The sequence below is a fragment of the Hylaeus volcanicus genome, chromosome 3 (assembly GCF_026283585.1).
Source record: "Hylaeus volcanicus isolate JK05 chromosome 3, UHH_iyHylVolc1.0_haploid, whole genome shotgun sequence".
Taxonomy (NCBI): Eukaryota; Metazoa; Arthropoda; class Insecta; order Hymenoptera; family Colletidae; genus Hylaeus; species Hylaeus volcanicus.
The window spans coordinates 24,748,252-24,771,770 of NC_071978.1; the positions used below are offsets into that span (position 1 = coordinate 24,748,252).

Genomic DNA, 23,519 nt, shown 5'->3' on the forward strand with positions numbered 1-23,519 from the left:
CTGATCTGTTTGTAATAATTACAAATAAAATAGGGTGCTACGAGGACACCCTGCACTTTCTATGTAAACAATATATTTTTACGAAACTCAGCGCGAATATTACCAAAAGTATGTGCTTTCGATACGTGTACGATACATTTATTTCAGCCTTCCAGAATCGTCAGAAAAAATTCCCAAATTATCACCGTTCAACCAAAGATCAAAGACTTCCATGTTTTTAACCATCAAGAATCTTCTATGCTAAGCAAATTAGCCTATCCACGTTCGACATTCGCCCGATGCACCCGAAAGCTGGTTTTCAGACCTCCCGCGACACGTCAAATTCTGTTTTCAAATGTCGGGGTTAGTTGTATTGAAACGGAGCCAAGTGGAAGGTCAGAGTTACCCGTAACCAAGGACACTCGACGAGTCGGTTGATCTGATACGGAAACTATTCGCCTTTGGCAACCCGGGGCTAAATAACTAGCGGATCACCGGCGAAGCGCGAGACCTACCGAACTCCCCAACCACGAGCTGTTACTTCAAACGCGGAAAGAAAAATTTACTCGCGAAGAATTTTCCACGGGAATGTACATACTCTCGACCTGTCGATTCGAAAGAAAACAAACCAATTCGTACGCACTTCTAGTTGCGAAGCAATTTTCTTTCGTTTGGTGGGTGTCATGGCGTCGAGGACGACTGCTCGACATTAATACCGCTTTTTCTCGCGAAGAATAATCGGATTCTTGGATGCACGGGAAAGCGTAACTCGTTGGGGTAAAATAAAAAATAAAATAAAATAGGGAACCGCTCGAGCAAAGTTCCCGTGGAACTTCGACGGCGGCGGCCGACGGTTTACGCTTTTTGCGCTGCAACAACGGCAAAAACCCTCGAGAAAATTTCAAAAGTTTATTTACCTCGGGGCGCGGCGCGATGCAAAGTCCGCCGACAAAAACCCATCGAATACAGTTAAAACAGCGGTACAGCGATAGAATTAATAACCAACGCTACGCCGTGGGGCAACATCGCGGAAATATTGGCTCGATTTATACCGGGGAATCCGTAATCCTGTCGATTACGACCGAACGAGACTTGCCGCGAACAAAAGGCAAACATAGCGTTATGCAGGGCTCCCGCGCGCAAAGATCATTGGCGTCAGGAGTACGCCGGTTGAATGGCGTCAATACCAGTGGCGTCAGTTTGCGTTTCCATAGGCACCGATAACTTTCAGCTATGCTCGTTTCGATCATGAATTAACTCTTTCGCTCGTGGATCACAGGAATAGATGATTATTTCCTCGATGCTTTCGTCAGTACGCCAATAATGTCGCCAATCGACACATTTTAAAAACAACTCGACATCAGCCAACGGTCTTCAGGCGTGGAAAGCCCGCTTCGCGCTTGGATATCTCTGAATAATAAATTCGCGGTGGAAGTTCCGATCTCGCTAGTCGCCCGGAGCCAACGCGGTCAAACAAACACGAAATAAGACAACGTCGAGCCGGCTCGTTGCTACCCGAGGCTATCGGTCCCAAACTTTCGACCGTTTACCATCGACGGGAGGGAAAAATGCTGGCAAACACAGCGGGCCAAACCGAGCCTCGAAACACTAGCCCGATTCGTGAACGATAACCCCGCTAAAGCGATTTGTTCTCAACGGATGTCCAGGTATAACCTCGTTCAGAAGTACCGAGGGCACTTACGCGAAAACGAAGGAAATCTGCAGGAAATCTTTGTTCACTAGCGGGACTCGTAAGACCCGTATTAATTATTAATTTAAACCCTTTCAAGTCCATGAAGTTCGTTTTTTAATTGTTGGATGGCAGCACGACCTTCGGTTCATTTAAGGAGCGCCAAAAATTCTCTTAGCATTGCACCGATCCATACATCTTTACATATATTTATCTTTTACATAGCACAAAATATAAATTTACATAGTATTGTGAAGATTGTAGGTAACGTTATTACATTTTATAAAATACTCTTTGATCCTAATTCTAGTTCTAATTCTAATTCTAATAGTACAACTTTATTTTGTTTTCCCTTCCCTGCACTCTCTTTTTCTCCTTTCAAACTTAGCTATGACTATAATTATAATAATACTGTTATTTTTACTTTCCAGTCTTTCTCTTCCTTGTGTTACATTATTCCATTACATGATTCCATTACATTATTACATTATTTTTGGAAGCTTGTTAGAGACATGCCACATGATGAGCATTGAGCCACGGTAACCATGTAACGCTCTCTCGTAAAACGGTCTAGAGGCTTTCGCTTATCGCCAGTTTATTTATTGAATGACAAACGGCGCCTAATAACTGATTATTAATACCAGTACCACTAGTGGGGATTCTTTCTCTAACGAACCCTCTATTGACCAAGAAAGAGTATGGGAAAACCAGACCTCTCCATTTTTACATTTCTCCGAGGCAAGTACTTGGAGTCCACGTTTAAGCTCTATTCTTGAACAGTTGCAAAGAGTTGTGCTCTTGGGGCCAGTTGGTGCTGGATTTATTTTATTTCTGTTGAAGTCTATTGAAGACAACGGTAAAAGATGTTACAGGACCAAGATGGACGCCTAGATTTTAAAAACTTTTGAAGAATTCAGTAAATAAAGGGTTATGAAGCCCCTGTCTGACCATTGTTCGTCTATTCTACTTGCGAGAACCTTTCCAAACATCAATGATGCCTTAGTACCCTATCTGTCGACTTCGCTATCTTTTGCTATCTTATCTTAACTACAAGTTCAGCATTACGTCTTCCTAAATCTCCGCGCAAGTAGAAACAGCGAGCCATGGTCAGACGCGCTGGCCAAGTCCTACTCCGACGCACTCTACGCCATAAGGAAGACGTACGAGTCACGTTGGTACGTTGACGAGTGCAACAGAAGCCGAAGAAAGGATTCTACACAGCTCAAGGACCTGAACAAATATTATACGCTATAACGAAGACACCTTTTCGATAAAATAACTAGACTGCGGATCTTTATGCAAAATAAAATCTTCGCGAAAGTGCCTACAAAGATTGAACCTAAATAGAAAATTATTTTATTCTGCAAATATTATAACACGTACTTTACTTTCAATTTTTTTTATATTCTTGCATATTGTTTGCATTTTATAGTTTCTTGCACATTCAAATTTCCTATAACTGCATAAAGATCCGCGATCTAGAAATAACGCTCATTGCTAACAAATTTTAACATTGATCAACGGTGACCCGAGAGCCTCTCCTTGCGCCGCACAGTCCCAAAGGCCCCGAGTCCTCGCCTGTTCTCCGACCATAAAAGAATCTGCATCTACATCCCTTGAAAATACCCGACACCCTAATACTTATGGACGAGGGTGTACGCGTATATCGAATCGGGCGTAGGCAAATCTCTGCCAGCGACGCGCACAAATGTTTGTATTCGCAGGATATTGAGCTCCCCGTCCTGGTGCGAGCGTTTTTTTTTTTTTGTTTCCGTGATTCAGGTCGCTCGCTGTTCGTGACGAACGTGCAAACAATCGACTAATTAGAAGTTAAAGTCGATTCGACGCATACTTCTGCATTCACCCGGCCACGATAACATGTATCGTCGCGAGCGCTACCCGACTGGAATGTTTTCCCGGATCCCGTCCGTCGCGAGGCTTTTGACGTACGATTGAGCGCGTTAAAACGCATTTACGGTCTTCGGTACGGTATTCCGCGACTGTGTTATTTTATATTATTTTTGCGCTTTTCCATCCGCGGACGGGAGCACACGAACGCGCGGACCACCGACGGGGAATAATATTCGATAACCGCAGATTTGTATTCACGCGAATCCATTCGACGAAACTACCGTTCTGGAACCGTGACCGCTGCTACTCTTCGATGAAACGATCCCGTGCCACTCGGCCCTTAACCCGTTACGCGGCTACGATCACGATGCGATACCGAAATAGCCACGATACCATCCCCTTGGCTCGACTTATTTGCCTCCCACCCCAACCCCCTCGTCCGTACGTTCACTCTCATTCACGCCCGCGACATCGACTTCTCCAATAACCGACGATTGACTTTTAAGGGTGTATCGACGTTTGCGGTGGCGATCGTGTACTCGCCGAAGTCGGGATTAAAAAAAAAAAGAACTCGTTTTACGTGTTCTGTATAAAAGCGAACTAGACAAAGAGTTCTTGTATACGTTTTTTTTTTTGTTTGTATAGGAGAATCGTGACAATACACTAGCTGGTAGAGAAATTGAAATATTCCATCATTTGTCCAAAATGAACGATGTATGCATCAGCGAATACTAGGGGGAAAAAAACATGAAACGAAGTACATTGTAAAGCAATGAAAAATTTCGTTAGCTAGAATGCACCGAAACGGAACTCCGAATGCAAAAGATTTTCCACGATACTTCATTACTTTGCAGGGATTATCCCGAGTATTGCAAATCCCTCGCATATTGTGCGTATTATGTTATCCGTTTATCCGTAGGGCAAGGTTTTCAGTGTGCCTCCGCTTTTCATGTTTTTCGTGGGCCTTGGAGACTTAATCGCATACTAAACCGGAAGGAATAAATAAAGAATTCTCATCGACAAGTATTTCGTTTCAGCGTTCGAAATCAAGAAGTACTTCGAGCGGATCTCTCGAGGGATTAGGGATGGAAAAGTACTTCGACGTCGCGTCAAAACGTAACAGCTTTGGTGACGAGCGTCGAATCCGTCTTAGCCAATTTTGATTAAAGACTGCGTCGGTTTTCCTACGCGAAAGCTTCTTTTGTTTCGTTTCCGGTGCGTGGCAACCATCCAACGAATTGTTTCGTCGCGCTCGCGCACGAATAAAGCGCTCTTACAATGCACACTGGACGAGAATTCATTCGCGGGTGCCAGGAGTGACTGATTGATTACTACACCGCGAAAATGCTAACTACACGTTGGAAAATACTGGATAAAACGTGTCTTGAATGCCTCTGTTGCTATTTCTGTCCCTGATTTTCAATCCTCAGAGAGAAAGGAATTAAACTCCAGGTCTAAATGGAATATTTGCCTCGTAAATATTTACCAGTGTGGCAATTTATACAACATCTAGCTTACTGTGCAGCACGTCGAGTGCACGTGGAATGCGGAAAACGTACACGCTGAAACAGCGAATCCAAGTTTCAAAGCATCGATGAATAAATTAATGAATTCCTAAAATAAGGGGATGTTAAATCTCTGAGAGAACGATTTCGGTTGCAGAAAGTCGTTCGACTTCTCGTCTGTTTCCTCCATCTTATAGCTAACTGTCGATCGAATCTTTCGGAGAATGCATTCGTCTCGCGCGAGCACGTACACGTTTCCCCATTTGTCACGCACGCGCCAACAAGCGAGCTATCACTGCGCGAGACGATTCTTTTCCGCCTTGCTCCTTATTTTACATGGAACAGCTTATCCCGTTTGTCGCGATATAAACAGATAAACGCGCTGGATCGACGAGAAAAATCTTTCGCGGCTGCTTCCGTTTCGCACGACTCGGCAGTCCAGCGGGAGACCAACTTCCCATTTCGGCTCTCCCTGGCTCACGTTGCGAACTAAAAGTAAACGAAACGCGAGCTGTCGAACTCGAACCGTCACGTACCAAACACTTTGAAATTCAACATTTTAACTTCAAGGCCACCTTTAACTTCTCATCGATTGCGCAATTATCTAAAATGAGTAATATTGTGGATTTCCGAGTTTTCAAGTATTTTTAACTCGAAAAAATTCACTTTTGAGGCTTCCAAAAATCTACAGATTTCACGACGAGCGTAAGAATCAGGTGATTGAAAATCAATAGAAGAAAGGGACATGCGAAATCATTTTTGCGATTTATTTTATTCTAACGTCATCATTATCAAGCGTAACGTCAGCGTGACATTTTTCAGATATGCACTCGTACTATTTGTAAATGATTTTCAATTAATACTTCGATCATTCTCTGCTTTATTAGTTCGAAAGGTAACCCGCGTTAGAGTTCGGAGTGAATCTGTACGAAATTTTAATTTTTGTTGAACTTTCGAAGTGGATTCTGTTAGCTGAGTTTATCCATGTGTTGAATTGCTTCGAGTTCTCGAAGTTGACCCCATACATATTTGAAAGGATTTTGATTAAGATAGAGTTCCAAGAAAAAGAAGATTAAGGTGTGGTTACAGGGGATAAGTACCAGAGAAATATTACCAAAGGCTAGAGAGTGGAAGGCAAAAGAAGAAGGAGGAAGAGCGAAATAAAGTTGAACATCTTGTGAAGTTTAAGGAGTACATGAGGGGCTACGACAACTTTTACGAGGAGATATTCAACTGGTTCGCTGCCATGCTCGCGACTCTTATACCGAGAAAGTTTAATTAAGCAAGAGATAGTTACTGAAAATTAACGTTACTTTCATCGCGTCTATTCGAATAAGGTGTTGTTTCATCTTTAGTGTAACGTGGAAATCTTCTATCGAAAGCGTACATTTTGCACAGATTTTCGGAACCATAATTCGTTGAAAAGTGGTGCTTAATATTTCTTTCGAGCGTGGTGAGACATCACTCTGAAACTACTTTCATTTCTTTCTTAAAGGATTTACTGCGTTAAATTATTCAAAGGAGTTACACGATCGCGTTTTTTCAGTTAATTTTTCCTCTTTCGTCCCTAAACGCTTTGATCTCCGTGCATCGTTTCCAAAGCCAATCTCGGCAACAAAAGTCCACGAAACACACGCATCCCGACGCACTCGCCTCTGAGGAATTTAATTGGCTGGGGACGCAAGTTGCCGCCGAACACCGCGGTGGCCGTTGATCAAAACTTCACACGTCGCGTTTTCACTGGTAAACGCTTCTTGCGCCTCGCGGAACGCCTTTGACCCATTGTTGTGCTAACACGCGCGAATTTAAGGCGTCTCTATTTTCTGCAACGCGTTACCGTTCCACTCCAGCTCCCGCTTCCTCCTTTGAAATCGCAGTTAACCGTCGCTCAATGTACAGCCTGTTCGGCGAGAGCGCAATGACGCAATATTTTTAAAGATGTTTCATTTCAACAGCGTTACTGAGAAATATTAGCCATTTTGAGACGAGCGCAGGACGCTAAAATGTTAGAGGATGTTTTCTGAATGTTACGTTGCTATCTAAAGGGTTCGAAGATAATTGGAGCAACGTCGTATTATATTAGGGGGACCGAGAAGTAATCGAAATTTTATCAACATTTATTTATTAATTTTCTAACACTTCCTTCGATTTTTCGTTGAAAAACTTTTCCAGTCCGAAGACATTTCGATTACTCTTCGGTTCCACTAACAGAATCAATTTTTTGGGGTTTGAATTCCTATCGAACAAGCGTGCTTGTGAAAATTCTGTTATCCAATGAAGCGTTATAAACACATCGGAAGTGAATGTTTGCGGCTCTTTCAATATTCGCGATTTGAACGCTTTATGCATATTTATATCCACTTTCGATGCCAACGAGAGCGATGAACGCTAACCCAATTGTAAACGTTTGATCAATCATGAAATTCAAGCTTCGAGGGCAACGAATTTTAACACTGAGAGCACTAATTCGATAAATTCAAAAAATAAAACACCCTGTTCTCGTGTTACAAGTGGAAAAGTTAATGAAAAGCATGACCAGACGTTGCCAAGGTATAATTGCTATTAATATTAATGGGGAAGAGATCGAACTCATTGTAAAACAAGTGTAAATTAGTCTTGTAACTATCCTCGTAAGCTGTATATAATTTTTTTGTTCAAGAATATCGCGTTCACGCTCTTATTGAACGGACTGTATAACGCGCGAGCTGCGCCTCGGAATATTCGGAAAAAGAATCGCGCGAGAACGCCGCAAGTTGCAAACAGAAAAGCACGATAACGCCGACCCAACAAGCCCCTTAAGCGCTACGGACCAACAATCCCGACTCGGGATATTTAAAACCAATGGAAACCACTTGCGACGGCATCTCTTCCGCGGGTGCGAAAATTCGATGTTGCCGAGCAAAAGGAGAGAATTGAAATCCCACCACGGTGGATTTATTTATTTAATCCCCGGTTCGGGTACGTCAATTTTCCAGGCATCCAATGTGGGACAAAATAGGAATATTTTATCGCCGGATTGGCGAGGAGTCTGTCGCGTTTTGGAATGGTAATTTCAAGTTCGTTAGAGATTCGATGATCTGAAATCTCTGGAGTTTATTAACGGTATGTACAGGGTGTCCTAGAATTAATGTAAGAATCGGAAATGGGGGGTGGCCGAGACGATTCTGAACCACAATTTCCTTTGCAAAAATGTCGCATGGTGTTTCGTTTTTGAATCATTAAGGAAAAATTATCGACCAATCTTAAACCAGTCTTAAATATAACGTCATCAACAGGGGATGATTCTTTGCTTGAAAACGAATCGAAAATGAAGAATGATATTTTTTCATAGAAAGCTTCGTTTTCGTAAAGATAAATCGAAATGTTTGACTAACCATGTCTGACCACGACTGGCCAGTTCTACTAATTCTGGCATTGTGTAATGTACCATACCTCTTGTGTGCAAACTGCAATTTTTTAAATGATTACAACTAATCGAATTGGCATTAACATAACAGAAGCAACATAAATTATCAACATAAGTAGAAATGGTGAGTAATGGTCAGACACGCTGGTCAAGTCGTACACGTGCTCCAAGGAGATTCAAGACCAATTTTCTGGGATAGCCGTAGAATTCACGCAACAGGGGATTAAAGAGTGTTTGGTATCCAATGATGGTATGTTTGCCATGCCTCTAGTCTCAGCCTACTCTGCTAAATGTATGTCGGCCCTTTCTTGACCCTCTCGCGATTTCTGAGAGGCTGTGCACGCGTCGATTTATTTTTTTTAACCCGCGAACGTCCCGTCAATGTTCCCAGGAGAAGATTGATCGTCATTGGAATCGTCATTCCGTGTTTCGGCACGGAAATTGAACCGGCGTTAAAACGAATCGTCGACGAACGATCCCGTCGTGACGGGTGTCATTAAAAGCCCTCTTTTAAAGCGGACTCGCCGTTTTATTCGAGCTAGCTGACGAAGCGGCCCCGCTTCACGTGCTAATTTATTTTCCGCGCATTGCCCGCGTCGCGACGCTTCCTAGATACACCACGATGATCGAACGACCGTTTCGTACGTTTCCTAGAAAACTTCAGTCGTTAACTCGAAAGATGAATTACCGCCGGAGAGGTACATTACCAATCTTTCCACGCGAAAGGAACAACGTGACGAGCACTTTTTCCTGGTCGCCAGGGGAGCCCGTCGGTTATTTTTCGACTTCCATTTCGCGACGATGAAATCCATTAAAAATGTTCGTGTTTTTGTCGAAATTGTTTCGACGTGGAATATTGTTAATCTCGCGCGGCCGAAATCGGCACGCGTTTGGATTATGAGTTCGTGAAAATTGTGGAGCCGGTCAAGCTACAATTTTCACCAGTAATTTTGTCAAGTCCCATTTCGAACAAAATTCACTACCCTTTATAACGTTTCCCTTTCGTCAATTCAGCCCTATTTCGAATAATATCCACTACCATCTACAACACTTCCCTTCGCATATTTTCAACCATTTCCCGCGGTGGAAAATATTTTTCCACGTACGTCTTTGTCTACCTCAGTATCGGTTATTTTTCCACTGCCGTTCCGCGACGAACCTCCTATACCTCGCCAGACACCGTCGTTGTTTCGCATTCAATTTTTTCTTTTTACGAGATTATTATGCATAATCTCGTAAACATGTATACCGTCGGAGGGTGGGTTCGAGCGGCTGTAAATAAGAGGGTAAAAACGATTCGGATTACAATCGCGGGGGAACGATCGCCTTCGATCTTTCATTTTTGCATACCCCTTCTCTTTTTCCGTATTTTCTCTTGGTTTTCCAGCGTCGGATTTGTCTCTCTGGCCGTGTCTCTCCCGATCCGGTATCCCTGCGAAAAAATCGGACCAAACAGGATCCACCAAACGTGTCTCGACGCGAGCGTGTCCAATTTTATATCGACTCCGAATGAATCCTGTATCCGTGGTTATCGGGTTACAATCTTTCGCGCACATCAAACGTTTCCTCGTTTATATTTCACGCTAGACGCTCGCGAGATATTTGCCCGGCTGATACAAAGAACTGCTTCGAAGCCCCCGAATGAAGCCGCAGGACGGGGAGACTCCATCCAAACATGTCCGATGGAGTTTCGCAAGCCATAAATCTTGTACTTTCGCCTGGACGTCTTTTTCGTCGAGGTTTGGACTGCTAGAGAATCGCTTTGAAGTCACCCATCCCGATTCCCTCGCTGCCGGTGCAAATGACTGCGTTCGACGATCGGTATCTTCGCGACATAGCCTCGCTCTTCAGAGGGAAAACGTCCCCGCCTCCCTTCCGTTCGCCTTTTTTTTTTACAGCTTGATCCGGCTTTGAGGAAGCCGGAATAAAGAGAGAACGAAAGGCTCGGGCGTTGCGTCTTGCCGATTTCCCTCGTTCTACATCGCTGGAAAAGGCGTCGCGTACACTGAAAGCTCCCGGGACTCGTCGAAACTCCTTCCACTTCCTTCAGACAGCGGGAGGGCCAGGGGTGGTTTGGAAAAATCGGTCGGGACGATTACAGGAGCGATAAGAAGACACGTGAAGGGGACCGGCGAGGGAAATAGTACGACCAGTCGAATCAACTTTTCTCGGTTTCAGCCATTGCGGTTCAAGAATTTTCGCGTGCGACACGAAATGGGAATATCGAGCATTTACGACGCGGAGTGGGCGGATCGGGCGTGTAGGTCTGCATGCCAGGACCAATAATCCTGGTTAAAGGGTGTAATGGTGATCGATGTAAGAAGATTTAGATCTTCGAGGTTTCTCCTCGAATATTATACTAGTAGCTTTTTATTATTATGTTTCGATAATGGATAGTTTTTATATTGGACTTCATGAATCACTAGCTCCATCCCGCGGTTTTTACCTCTTTAGGGGTTGAATTTCGAAATATTCTTTCTTATTTCTTGTGCACATCATAAAGGAAATCTCTGTGCAAAATTTCAGCATTCTAAGTTCGAGGGTTTAGCCTGGACGATGATTGTAATCAGTCAGGGCTTCGTACTTATATATTTATATATAGATGATTTTGCGAGGAAAAAATGAATCGAAAATGAGCTACAGAGTTTTTTAATTTGAGCTTTCAATTTTGAGAAAATTGGTCTTGGATCTCCTTGGAGCACGTGTACGATTTGACCAGCGTGTCTGACCATTACTCACCATTTCTACTTATGTTGCTAATTTATGTTGCTTCTGTTATGTTAATGTCCATTTCGATTAGTTGTAATCATTTAAAAAATTTCAGTTCGCATAAAAGACGTACGGTACATTAGGCAATGTCGGAATTAGTAGAACTGGCCAGTCCTGGTCAGACATGGTTAGCCAAATCTTTCGATTTATTTTTACGAAAACGGAGCTTCATAGGTATAATATTGAAAGGCATAATAGACACCCACTTTGTTCTTTTAATCTAAATACCTACAGAATAGCTCTAGATCAGAAACTAAGGCGAACTACGGAGAATTTGATATGAAACGAGTCACATGAGTATAAATGTCCCCAGCTCCATGGAACTTGGTGATTTTTAACGTGTTCCGAGGAAAGTCCACGACTGCGAAGAAATTGTTTTATTCCATTAATTTCTTATCCCTTCCGAATAAAGAGACCCGATGAACATCCTTCCCTCGGTTCACCTATCCAACGGCAGGTCACGACCGTGGAGAAAAATCAGACCGAGGTGAATTCGACGGTTCATTCAATCGCGGATTCTCGAAAGACGAATGGAAAGATGCTGGAAGTTTAATTGTCGTCGGTGCTCGACTCGCCGTCGTTTTATACGGTTCGAGCTCTTACGTTATGAAAGAAACGCGAGGACGATCAACTCGGGGTTCCGTTTCATTCGCGGATAATACAGAACTTTCACTTGGATAATTCCGTCTCGGTGGACAATTCCAAGCCGAAGTACATTTTTCTTCGCGCGCTCGTTTCTTTTCTTGTAAAACCATCGCACTTTCGGTCGCGCTCGCTTTAATTACCTCGCCGTCGCGGCCTTTGACGGAGCCACGGGCCAGGATTCGCGTTTACTCGATTCTTTCGTGGAAACTTTCTCGTTCTGCGAGCCGCGAGAAAGAGACTCGTTTCAGAGTTTAATGGGAGCCGTGAACTTGACGGTAGTCGCAACTCTAATGATTTTTCTCGCAGAGGTAACCTGTATTACTGCTATTCTCCTTGAGAACAATTAAATTTGTCGCTCTATCGGATCTGTTTATTTAAATACATGCGATTGAAACAAATGAAACGAACTGGCCAAAATTTGTAAATAAAAGCTCTGAAATTGGATGGAGGTCAAGACAAATTCAATTCAACGTGGAAGGACAGAGATTTTTTAATATAAAATACTCAAAGTGCTAGAAATTACCTATATTCAACACCTATGTATTTTTTAAATCTCCAACAATGTATTTCTACACTGACATGCAAATTAATATTTTCCAGTTTCGAAACGAAAGCCAATTTAAATATTAATAACCCCTGGAAGGATTTCTTCGGAAAGCTTTTCTTCTCCACTTAAAATGACACAATCAAAATTAGATCTATAATCTTGATGAATTCATTCCGCGGGGATTTTAATTTCGTCGCAAACGAGACAGCATCGTTCCTTAACAGAGTCCGACGGAAACCCATCAGATTTATTTATCCCGGTAAATAAAGAAGACGCGATTCTACAACCATTAGGGACGAGGATTTCTCTATTTTGAAATTCGTTATCCCGAGAACCTGCGAGCATAGCGAGACCGATAATCGATGTGTAGAGCGCTCTTCCAGGAACCATTATCGAAGATTCTGTGTATAAGACCCATTCAATCAGACACGAGGGAGTGCAGTTCAATCTACCATCACGGCACTGTCCATCGTGTTCCGATGCGTTATTGCATTACGTCGACCTCCGACATCTTCGTGTCGAGTATGACAGAAATACATCCGATCACATCCTGGGTTCTTGCAATCGCAACGAGCCCTACAACTATTGTACATTTAAAAATCATGTACGATGCTGGGGGTGGTACGTTAAGGTCAAATATAATTGGTAAACTTTCAATCTTCAAACAACTAACCTCGCGTTTGCTGTACAAAGTTTCACCTAGGTTTTCGACTCTGTTAATTTCGATATTTCGTACAAACATCCCCACGCATTCCACAGCTATCACTCGAACCCTCGTATCGTCACCTTCGATTACGACGAACTGTTTCATTGGATCCAGAAGAACCTAAAGACGAGAGCGCGATGTTAAACGACGAGCGTCTTCGCGATCGAGTTGCTCGCGGTGGCGTTATCATTCATCCCGAAGAAGGTCGGATCAAAGAGCGATCGGGTTCGTCTCCTGTTCATCCGAGCGTTTCGCGTGGATTCACTTACGCCTTTCAATCCAGCGGCGTTCCGTCGCTGATTAACGCCCAGAGTCTCGTCGTCGACGGTACGACTTTGGCAACTCTGTTCCACCCCCGCCCTCTTCCCCATCAGCCAGCCTATTCCTCGAGCAACCCATCAAGCATCGATGAACCGAAGTATTTTCGGGGGTATGGAGTCGCTGGCAGGCTGGTCGAGGGTGTGGGAACTAGAATAGAGAGAAGTACAGGGGGTTGATGTTGAGAGAGCGCCGTGGGGGTGAACCAGAAGCAGCAGCAGCAGCAGGATGCCGAGGAGGAGGACGAGGGAGAAGAGACGGCTGGTGTGAGTTGGCCGGAGTGGTGTTTCCCCGGGGTAAGCATGAGCATATACTTGCCCGGGGCTTATTCAGACAAATCGGTGATTGCTGCGGAGGCGAGCGAAAGGGTAGCTCGCCACACCACCACCGCCGCCAATGCCAGCACCATCGCCGCCGACGGATCCGCAACGGCACCGCGTCGGAGAGACGAAGACAGGGGGCGGCTTCAGCCTGAAATCCGCGACGGAGGCGAAAAGAGGACGAGAAAGATGGACGGATATAGATAGACGAGGGGGTGGAGAGCGAACGGGCCAAAAGAGGGGGGTGGAAGTTTTGGGAGCGGAGAGAGACAGACGGAACGCGAGCGAGATCGCCGAGGTTAGAGGGAAGTACCATAGGCGGGAAGGAGAGCGAAGAATGATTGTTTCCATGATTACAATGGAACAGGAAGAGGAAGAGGGATAGGAGAGGCTGGCCCAGGAAAAGGGTATGGGGAGCAATCTCTTAGCGCTAACGTAGATTCGTGGCCCAGGGTCTCTCGAAATATTACACTGGTGGGGCACGCCGTATCCGCCAGGGAATTTCGTAACTCGGCGGATAATGTGTGTCAACCGTCGAACCTGGTTCCAGGATTTCGCAGAGGAATCCTCGCGGTTCGTTTTCCGGCGTAAGCAGCGAGACGTGCCCGGGGTACCAGCAGACCCGTACCGTCGCCGTGGATGCAATTTGCGGAGCTTGCACGCAGCTCGCGCGACTACTGTATCTGCTAAGGAAGACCGACGATTACAGCGAGACCTTCCAAGAGCAAACTCCGAAATGCGCTCCAACCCACATAACATTCGTTTTTACGTGCATGACCATTTTTGTCGCGAGTAACCCTTACAAACGTTTCGCGATATGAATATCAATTATATCCATTGTTGAAAGTTACACGTCTGTTGACGTATTTTTGACGTAATATTTGACATACATGTATCGTGTTACAAACAGTTAACAGTCAATACGAAAAAAAAAAAAAAACAATGGTGAGAAAAAGTTGCATTCGCGCAATCGTTATTAAAAGCGAAGAAATTTGATACCGAAGCGAGAGTTCAGCGACAAGCTTTTCGTGAGGCAGCTCGCACGGGATGCGGACACGATCAGATTTCGGAGTTTCCGATTCGCAGACTTTACCTCGGTAAAATGTCGGCTGGCGCGGGAGAGTTTCCGACAGGATATACCCCGGTGAGAACACACGCGATCCCGAATAATCGTGCGCGACTCGAGATTATGCAAAACGCCAAGGATCGCAGGTAACCGATTGGGATCGGGGGAACTTTTTATCGGATAAGGAGTTCGTTCCGCGCCGGGGATGGTAGAGCATTATCCTGGAATAGGATCGAACGAATCGTTATCTTTGTCGTCGAGATAACGACTCTGCTAGCGACGTAATAATTTCCGTTCTCGTTCTGTGCGGGACAAACTGTTGTTCCCTCGTGACAAAGTACTTAAGACATTATCGATTGCCTCCCCTCTGCCGCTTTTCGGGGAACGAAAGAATTCAAACGCGACCGACTGCCCTTTCCCTCGTTTTTCTTCGCTTATCCTTTTCTTACCTGGACCGATCAAAAGCGCGGCGATAGCTTATTCTCGGCCGCGGATTATCCTCGACAGGGCTTTCCATCGAGCTACATCCCGGATACCATTCCGAGAAAATGCTCCCGGCTACCTAATTAGACCTGTAATTACCGCGAGCCCCGACGTCGAACTGACTCGTGATTTTTCTCAATCCCCATTCACCGATATAGCTCTCGTTAAAAGTAGATTTTTACCGGAGTCTTAAGTCTCGTCGCGATACAAAGGAACGACGACGGACAGCGGGCGTCCTTTCCAAGCGGGAAGGATCGATCCTTGCGAAGACCCACGACCTACGGCTTGGTAACTTAAATGGGAAAACCACGAACCTGGTTTCAATTTTTTTTTCTTTTTATTGTAGGAGTGGTGGCACCTTCTGTCCTCACCACTAGAAGGATGGACGCCGTGGGTCTTCTCACAAGCGTTCGGTCCCGCCTAACGTTTGTATGTAAACTAGTCCCGACCGATCTCTAAACATCCCGGCACGGGCCTGCTAGATAAATAGTCTTACTGACGAGTCCATTAGCAGGACTAGGACGAAACACTCTCTTTTTTTCTCCTTTCTCGCTCTCACTCCACAGGCACAGTCACCACAGTAGGGAAAGACGTAAGTTTCACGCATGGAGATCAAGAGTTTCGAAGCGTTAAAGTCTTTTGAACCCTTCCAGGTTCGAGGTCCATTGAACAATGTGTATCAGGGATAAGATCACAAGTAGCATCTGTTACCTGGTATTTCTTCTCGTTAAGTAATATGTGTACGATACTTGACCATACGGAGCACTATGAAAGTTGTACGAGACCTGGTAGTAGACTCCTAGCTAAGGGAGATTCGGCTTTGAAGGCGTCACCCAGGTGGAAATCGTCTTCTACGAGATAAGATTCGAACCATTTCCAGGCAACATTTCAGCCAGCAGATGGCAGATCTCATTCTTACCCGTGAGAGTGATCCAAATCCTCTCTTGTAGGAAACGATTTTCACCTGGAACGCGCATCTAGAGCCCAATTTGGACGCTGCGATATTTCTCGTATGCCTCCGACATGTAGCGATCCTTGAATTGTACAAAATGCTAAACGTAATCGCGTGACGTATTTGCCCCCGAAAAGCGTCGTAAAATTGTACGAATAGCCGTCTAAAATCTTACTGCAAAACGCGCTTTACACTCTTCACGTGTCTATGCACAAATCGTCCATCCATCCTGTGCTAAAATTATGTCAAAATCGGGGCAACTTCGTTCGCCGCCACTGTTCCAAACCGAGCGACGGACTTAAAAGGTTAAGACCCCATTGTGCCGAGCATTCGAACACGCAGTACCTCCGAAAATCCTTTGAGCGCGGAGGCTGATGTGTCCAACTAGGAGGACGATCAGCGTTCTGTTTAATGCCACTCGACCCGACAATGAGTCGCGAAGCTCTTCCGTCGAGCAGTCGGAATCCCCGCAACAACTTCAGAACGTGTTACTCAGCGCGTTGCACTTTCTAGTGCAACGGTCGGTTTCACGCAAACTCCAACTTCCGCCGCACCTAAGAACCAGGGGTCATCCCCGTCAAATATCTCGGTACGTACGCGACCCAAAAATTGCACCAAGGAAGGATTTCGTACGAATGCTGTCAGGATCTCGAAGGATGTCGACAATTTCAAAGGAAGTCAACGATTTAATAATTCCATGAAACCTACTTTTACAGAGTATAGAAACGAGGAAGACGTTCTCAGTACTAATTAGTCTGTCGAAATTTACCAGGAAAATCGTAATCCCGTAAGAAAAGGGCCAAAGTCTCTTGCATCTACTGTTTTGAGCACTTTGAAGTAAGGGGTGACGCAAGCTTTAGGAAGTATCACAGAGTATATGAAAGACGATGTTCGTGGCTGAGAAGCCACAGAGGGTAGGCGAGTGATTAACCCTTTATTTATTGAATACCTCAAAAGTTTTTAAAATCTAGGGGTTCATCTTGGTTTTATATCATCTTATTATATATTTTTTGGGGGATCATGCGATAGTGCTTTTCAAGACGAATTCATTGACCCTTAATGCATTTACCCGATTTTTATTAGAGTTTTCAAGATAGAACACTTCGAAATTTCCTGATTTTCAGTGGAAAAGTCTCGATTTAAGTGACAAGCCATAAAAGCGGTCCTACGCGGTCACTCATACTCAGACTTTTCCACTGAAAGTCGGTCAATTTCGAAGTCTCGCTCTCTCGCTCTCCCTTTACAGAGCCGCCACCACAGGTATTAGTCGATTGTATTTTACGAAATAAACCCTCTAGAATCTCAATGCATCGGTCTATCACGCAGCAAGTATCACGAAAGCCAGGGTTTCGTAGACCACGAAATGACACGTGTTTAACAAACAATGACTGAACCGCAATTACTGAACCATCCCTCCAAGCTTTTGGCACCTGTCATTCTACTCACTCTACTCGTTTTTACGCGGTGAATAGGAATATCATTTTCGTTTCTGGCAGATTAAGCCACCAGTGATTAAGATATAATCGAACGTCACTCGCGAATGAATTCTCCCCGAGTCGCTATTCACCCTCAGAATGAAACTCTGTCTCCTCTTCAACAGCCTGTTTTCGTCTACCCTTTAGCTTCTCGAGCACAACACGTCCAAGAGGCGCTCGCTGAATCGACGTGGCATCGTCTGATTCAAGGATACGGGCGCATAGGTGGACATACGGGACGAGGACAGTCGCTTCGGATTAATTACCAAGTGTAGCGTTATAGATAACGCGTAGGAGATGCGGGAGTGGCTCGCGGGGCAAAGGGGGTAGCGCGCGATACGACGTTAAATTGAACCTTTCGTCGGGTTGATTCCTGCGGTGCCAGTAACACACACCCGGGGTACCCGCTTCCCTAAAAGCAATTACTGCTAGTGGCCATACGCGGCCGATGATGCGCGCCTGGCCGCGATGCGTGCACGTATCGGACGTGGACGGACGTCGGTGCACATAAACACACGGCAAGGACACAAAGGTGTCAGAAGCGATGTAATATCGACTACGAGCTGTCCTCTAAACCTCGATCGAGAACCTCCCGGTACGGCAGGTGTAATCTCGCGTTAATCTCGATACGAGAATCAAAATCTCCATTTACACGGCAATTTTGATGGGGATCGGGGTCGGGAGATCCGGTTCCCGTGGAGGTTTCTAGGATTTCCCGAAGGTCGGGTTTACAATGTGGAGCGACGGAATACCGCCGCCACGAAGGAATGTTAACCGTACGATGGACACGAGGAGGTAAATAAATTAGCGGTTGACAGTTTATCCCTTCGTACCTTCGTCGAGGTGTAGCGAACGTTTTCAAACATTCAAAGATAGATAGGGATAGCGGAGGAGCCTGAACGAAAATAGAACACGGAGATTCGAAGCCACGATTCTTGGATCCGTAGTTGATGGATTTTCCTACGCGACCAATCGCGCAATTTATGATTCGTATTCTCATTTCACTCCTTAGTAATGAGAATGGAGATATATGTTACTCTGGAGTAGCTATGACGAATATGTCTGCAAAGTTTCACGTATATTGACGTCCAGCCGCCATGTTTCCTCGTCTACTGCACCGTATTCTTCACACCTACGCCACTTTCGAGGAAGATCCTCTTACGTGCGAGCTTCTCGCGGCGACCCAGTAAGCTTATAGTATTCCGGGCCGAGTCGCGAGAAGCTCGGCAACCGCGACGACACCTCGTTGAATAAAAAAAGAATCAGGCCGGAAATTGTTTGCGTCATTATATTCCCTACTTGTCAGTCAGGCTGCTTTGTTATCCAGTTATTTACTCACCTCCGTGCATCCTTATAACCAGCATTCTGCGCGCGACATTATAAGCACATATTTGAATAGAAACGTCAATATAATTAACCGTGCGCGTGTAGGCGCGCGGGAACCTGTGCTCGGGACCCACAAATATCCTGCATAAGTATATACGCGGCGCTAATATTAACACAATTAGTTTCGTACGAGGCTCAGGCACATTATCTATGTTACGCAGTCGTTTCGTAAATACGTACGCACCGAGCTTTCATCCGAGCGTAGCCATCCGATTTTCGTGCGCGAGCTCGAGGGGACGAGGATCGAGTTTCACACAAACACTCTAATGGTTCCGGTTGTATCCCCTCAAAAGAAATCGTGATTTCATCGCGAAAATGTACCCATCCTCGGACACTTTTCGAGTCAACGTATCGAATTTTATGGACACATTGAAATCAGAGGAGCAATTTCCGGTTTCGATAACTGTTACCAAAGCCATGGTTAACGATCGCGTAATTTTGGAAAGCGATCCACTGCTCGGAATTATGGTTTCGTTGGTTCTGGCGTTAAACATAGCTCGAAGCATTCCCGAGAGTTCAAGAAATTGTCGATTCTACGCTTCGAGTATACAGGGTGTTCCCGGATTAAATGGCCAAACTTAAAGAATGAATTTAGGACCCAAAAGAAAAAAAATGTTTTCTCTAGAAATATCCTCGCAAACGTTTCGTTCAAGAGTTTTTGACTTTTGAAGTTACAGAATTATAAGAACAAATAATGTCCAAATGTTCGTAAAGAAAAGCATATCAATGATATTTCAGACTTAACGCCATTAGGCTTCTTTGTATGGGGTGGTTCATATCTTCGATCATTAAAACGAAAAATAGTGCACGCATGCGAAGAAATTACAGACGTTCAATGTCAATCAGCCAGTCATTCTGTCACCGGTAGGAAAAGCATTAAAAAAATTACTGAAAAGCAATTATTATTATTATTATAAAAAAGCAATAAAGATAAATTTATTATTTCGACATTATTAATTCTCATCATTATGTATCTTCAGAAGTAAATAGCTTCTAATCGAAACGTTCGCGAGGATATTTCTAGAGGAAATTTTTTTTAATTTTTCGGGGTTTTTGAATTCATTTTTTAAGTTTGCCCATTTAATCCGGGTACAACCAGCAGTACTTCCAATTTTTCAGTGAATTATTAGGAATCGTGCACAATTCAGTAATGCAACATAAACCATAAACTGTTGTGCATGTATTACTTATTAATAAAGCGAAAGAAACTTTTGGGACAACCTAATACTACTACCGAATTAGCTCCAGCGATCCCTCGATATTCCTAAAGGACTGCAGCGTCTGTTCTGCTGTCTCAGGTGGGATGGCTCCGCATGGAGGACCAGACGATATTGTCGATGGGTCAGCGAACGGTGACCCACTCGCCGCGGTTCCTCGCCACGCTGGAGAACGCGAGGACGAAGAATCAGAGCCAATCGAAGGACGAGGAGGAGGCCACTTCGCGGCTGCATATTCGCCAACTACGGGAAGCTGACCGAGGCTGCTACATGTGCCAACTGAATACGAAGCCCATGTTGAGCCAGCTGGGATGCGTGGATGTCCTAGGTATGCCTAATTGCGTGTTGTGCCGCATTCCTACGGTTAGGTACAGTTGGCTGTTTGCGGTCGCAGAGACGTCACGCACGCACGCACGTAGCCCACGCACGCACGCGCCAGTTTCGATTAGCCTGCCTCGAGAAGGGGGTGGAAAATATGCACGCCTCGGCGTCCCTAGAATACGTTTCAATGGGACCCACCAGAACGGACCGTAACGTTGCTCGTTCGCCTTCTATTCGTACCGACCTCCGCCCCTCGCGTAGCTATTCGCCGCTGCGTTATACAGGGTGGCTCCGCGAACGTGGTACGTCGCGAAATTCGTGAATCTTTATGGAAAAATAAACAGAAAACGTACGACAGTACAGCATCTTTTTCTGTGGCCTCCGGTTCTCGAGAAAATAGGAAGCTGCTCTTATCTAATTAAATTATTAGTTTGTAGTAAGAGCATCGAATCAAAAGTCCTTTGATTAGTATCCCAAAATGGTTCCGCGTTAAACGTTGAAAAAGAACTTTAATTACGATGATTTCCTATTGTACGATTTATCCCCGAACAAATGACTATAAGAACACAATCGGTACCTGCGTTTCCAGCTTTTTCCTCGATAACGGAGTCCCTTTGTTTCCCACGACGAATCGCCCCCTTTCGACCGTGCCACGTCCGTCTGAACACCCTGTACATAAGCGCGTATTTACCGCGGCTCTGTGTACCTGCTAATGCACGTCCACGTGCGCGCATACACGCGATTCCGTTGTATCGTGTGGGCGCGAACACTACGGGCAGAAAGAGAATTCATCGGGAGTGTGCGTACGTCTGCCGCGGCATTCAACTCGAAAAAGCGATCGGGACCGAATGGAATGAAATTCCTTTGTAGGGAAACACAGGAAGGCTCCGTTTCCTTCCTTTTTTTTTTCCACCGAACCGGAATCCCGACGCCGACTACGACCCCAACTCTGGATCCTGACCCCTGCCTGCTATACAGAATATTTGTCCAAGTTGAACGCGTGTAATTGAAATGGTCCCGGTTGTATTTCCCTCAAAAGAAACGAGATTTCATCGCGAAAATGCACCCACCACCCATGGCTCCGTAGATGGCATTTAATTTTCCTCCGGGGAGGGATCCACGCGAGGCATTTTAACCTGATTTCGATCCGGTCGGACGTGGGCCCGCCCCTAAATTCCGACGCGACGGGATAATTCATCCTCATAGAAAATACAGGGATGAACCATATCTTCCAAGAGGGGAGACCACAGAGGGACGAGCGACGAGGTAAACTGAGTCTGAATTTGATCGATTGCTTTTCTAGATTTATTGTAAAGACGAAAGAGACTTTAAGATTTCTGGGTTCATCAAAATTGTCAAATACCATTCGTGTTTTGTTTAAAAGAAGGACCTTGCGATACTACACAACCCTTTTTAATGCCACGTAATCATATACCACTGTATATATTACGAACATATTAATATAAACCATAAAGATTGCCTTCTCAGATTTATTGTGAAGGGTGAAGAGGCTTTAAGATTCCAAGTTTAATTGAAATCAAAAAATGCACCCTTTAATACTAAACCTATCGACATTTCATTTGGACCTGTGTATATCTACACAGGTCCCAATGGTCGAAATAATATTTAATCTTAGCAGAAATTTTCAAGAATATTCGTTTGGCAGTCAACGTGTCAAATGGCTGGTCTTAAAGACACTTTTTTCAATCAGGTGGAAAAATATTTAACGTCATAGTGAATTCAATAATACATGAAACAACTGTATGCAATTTATATATCGTAGAGCTACACGGAAAAGTTTGAAGACGGTCATTCAACTATATATCGCTGTATAACGAACACATTAATATACACCATAGCGCAATCAATCAAATTGAGGCACAATTTAAGCTCGCTTCTCAAATAGACGACGCTCGCCTATAAACTAAGCTACGTTTCCATATTCCCCGTGTCCATAGGATAAATACGCGCAACACACGCTTCAAAACTACAACTTCAAATTGAATTCGAAACTCCCGTCCCGGTTCCTAGGGACGCGAAACGAATTTCCAGATGTTGCGCTCGACTTTCTTACGTCGATCGTGCGCGATACATGCATGCTAGAACTCCGTGATGACGTCAACGGGGTTTAACTTCTGGGGTCATTTGGGACCCCCCCCTCCCCTCCCCCATCCCCTCGCGAACTTCAATTTTATCGGAGTCGAGTTGGGTGAATTTGTAATAGTTCCGTTGATCGAAGCACTCGAGGCACCGAGGGAACTCTGATTCTTTCGAGATTTACTAAAGAGGGAAATATAGAATGAAAAAAGAGCGAAGAACAGTCACGAAATGGAAGAATTATAGCTCTTTCGAGATTGGAATTAGAGACACATTCCAGACGAAAGAGGAGGGCCTGGAATTTCACCTGAACGAATAATAGGTTTTCCTGTTCGTCAAAAGTTGTGACTATCTACGCTTTGTTCCGAAAAGCTTGGCCAGAAATGGCCGAGAAATTAACCCCGTAAAACGCACGGAGACACTCGGATAAAACAAAAGCGTGGACGACAGTCATTGTTTTCGGTGTCTACGCTCGCCAGAAAACAGAACCGACCATCTTCTTTCAGTTCCGCCAGATATACTGAGTTCCGGTACTTCGGAGGGTGAGGTTTCCGTTTTGGAGGGCGAGAACGCGACCCTCTCGTGCAACGCCTCTGGAAGACCGCCACCTCGTGTGCTCTGGCGACGCGAGAAAAGTGGTTCCATACTTATGAGGGGTCTTCACGATCCGCTGATACCAGGTAAGATATTACACTTTTATCTCGCCTCGAGAACTCTCGCGTCCGTCGTAGCCGATGACAAATAACGTTCGATTCTTTTCTTTTTATTAATTCCCGTCCCCCTACT

At 44.8% G+C, this 23,519-nt stretch overlaps 1 protein-coding gene across 1 annotated transcript in view; it reads left to right on the forward strand.

Annotated features, from left to right (window-relative positions):
* Positions 1–23,519, forward strand: part of LOC128873612 (lachesin-like) — a 73,786-nt gene that overhangs the window by 43,077 nt on the left and 7,190 nt on the right. The window contains exons 4-5 of the mRNA XM_054117307.1: positions 20,397–20,643; positions 23,240–23,413. Coding sequence (XP_053973282.1) covers positions 20,397–20,643; positions 23,240–23,413 — 421 coding nt within the window. The remainder of the gene's footprint in view (positions 1–20,396; positions 20,644–23,239; positions 23,414–23,519) is intronic.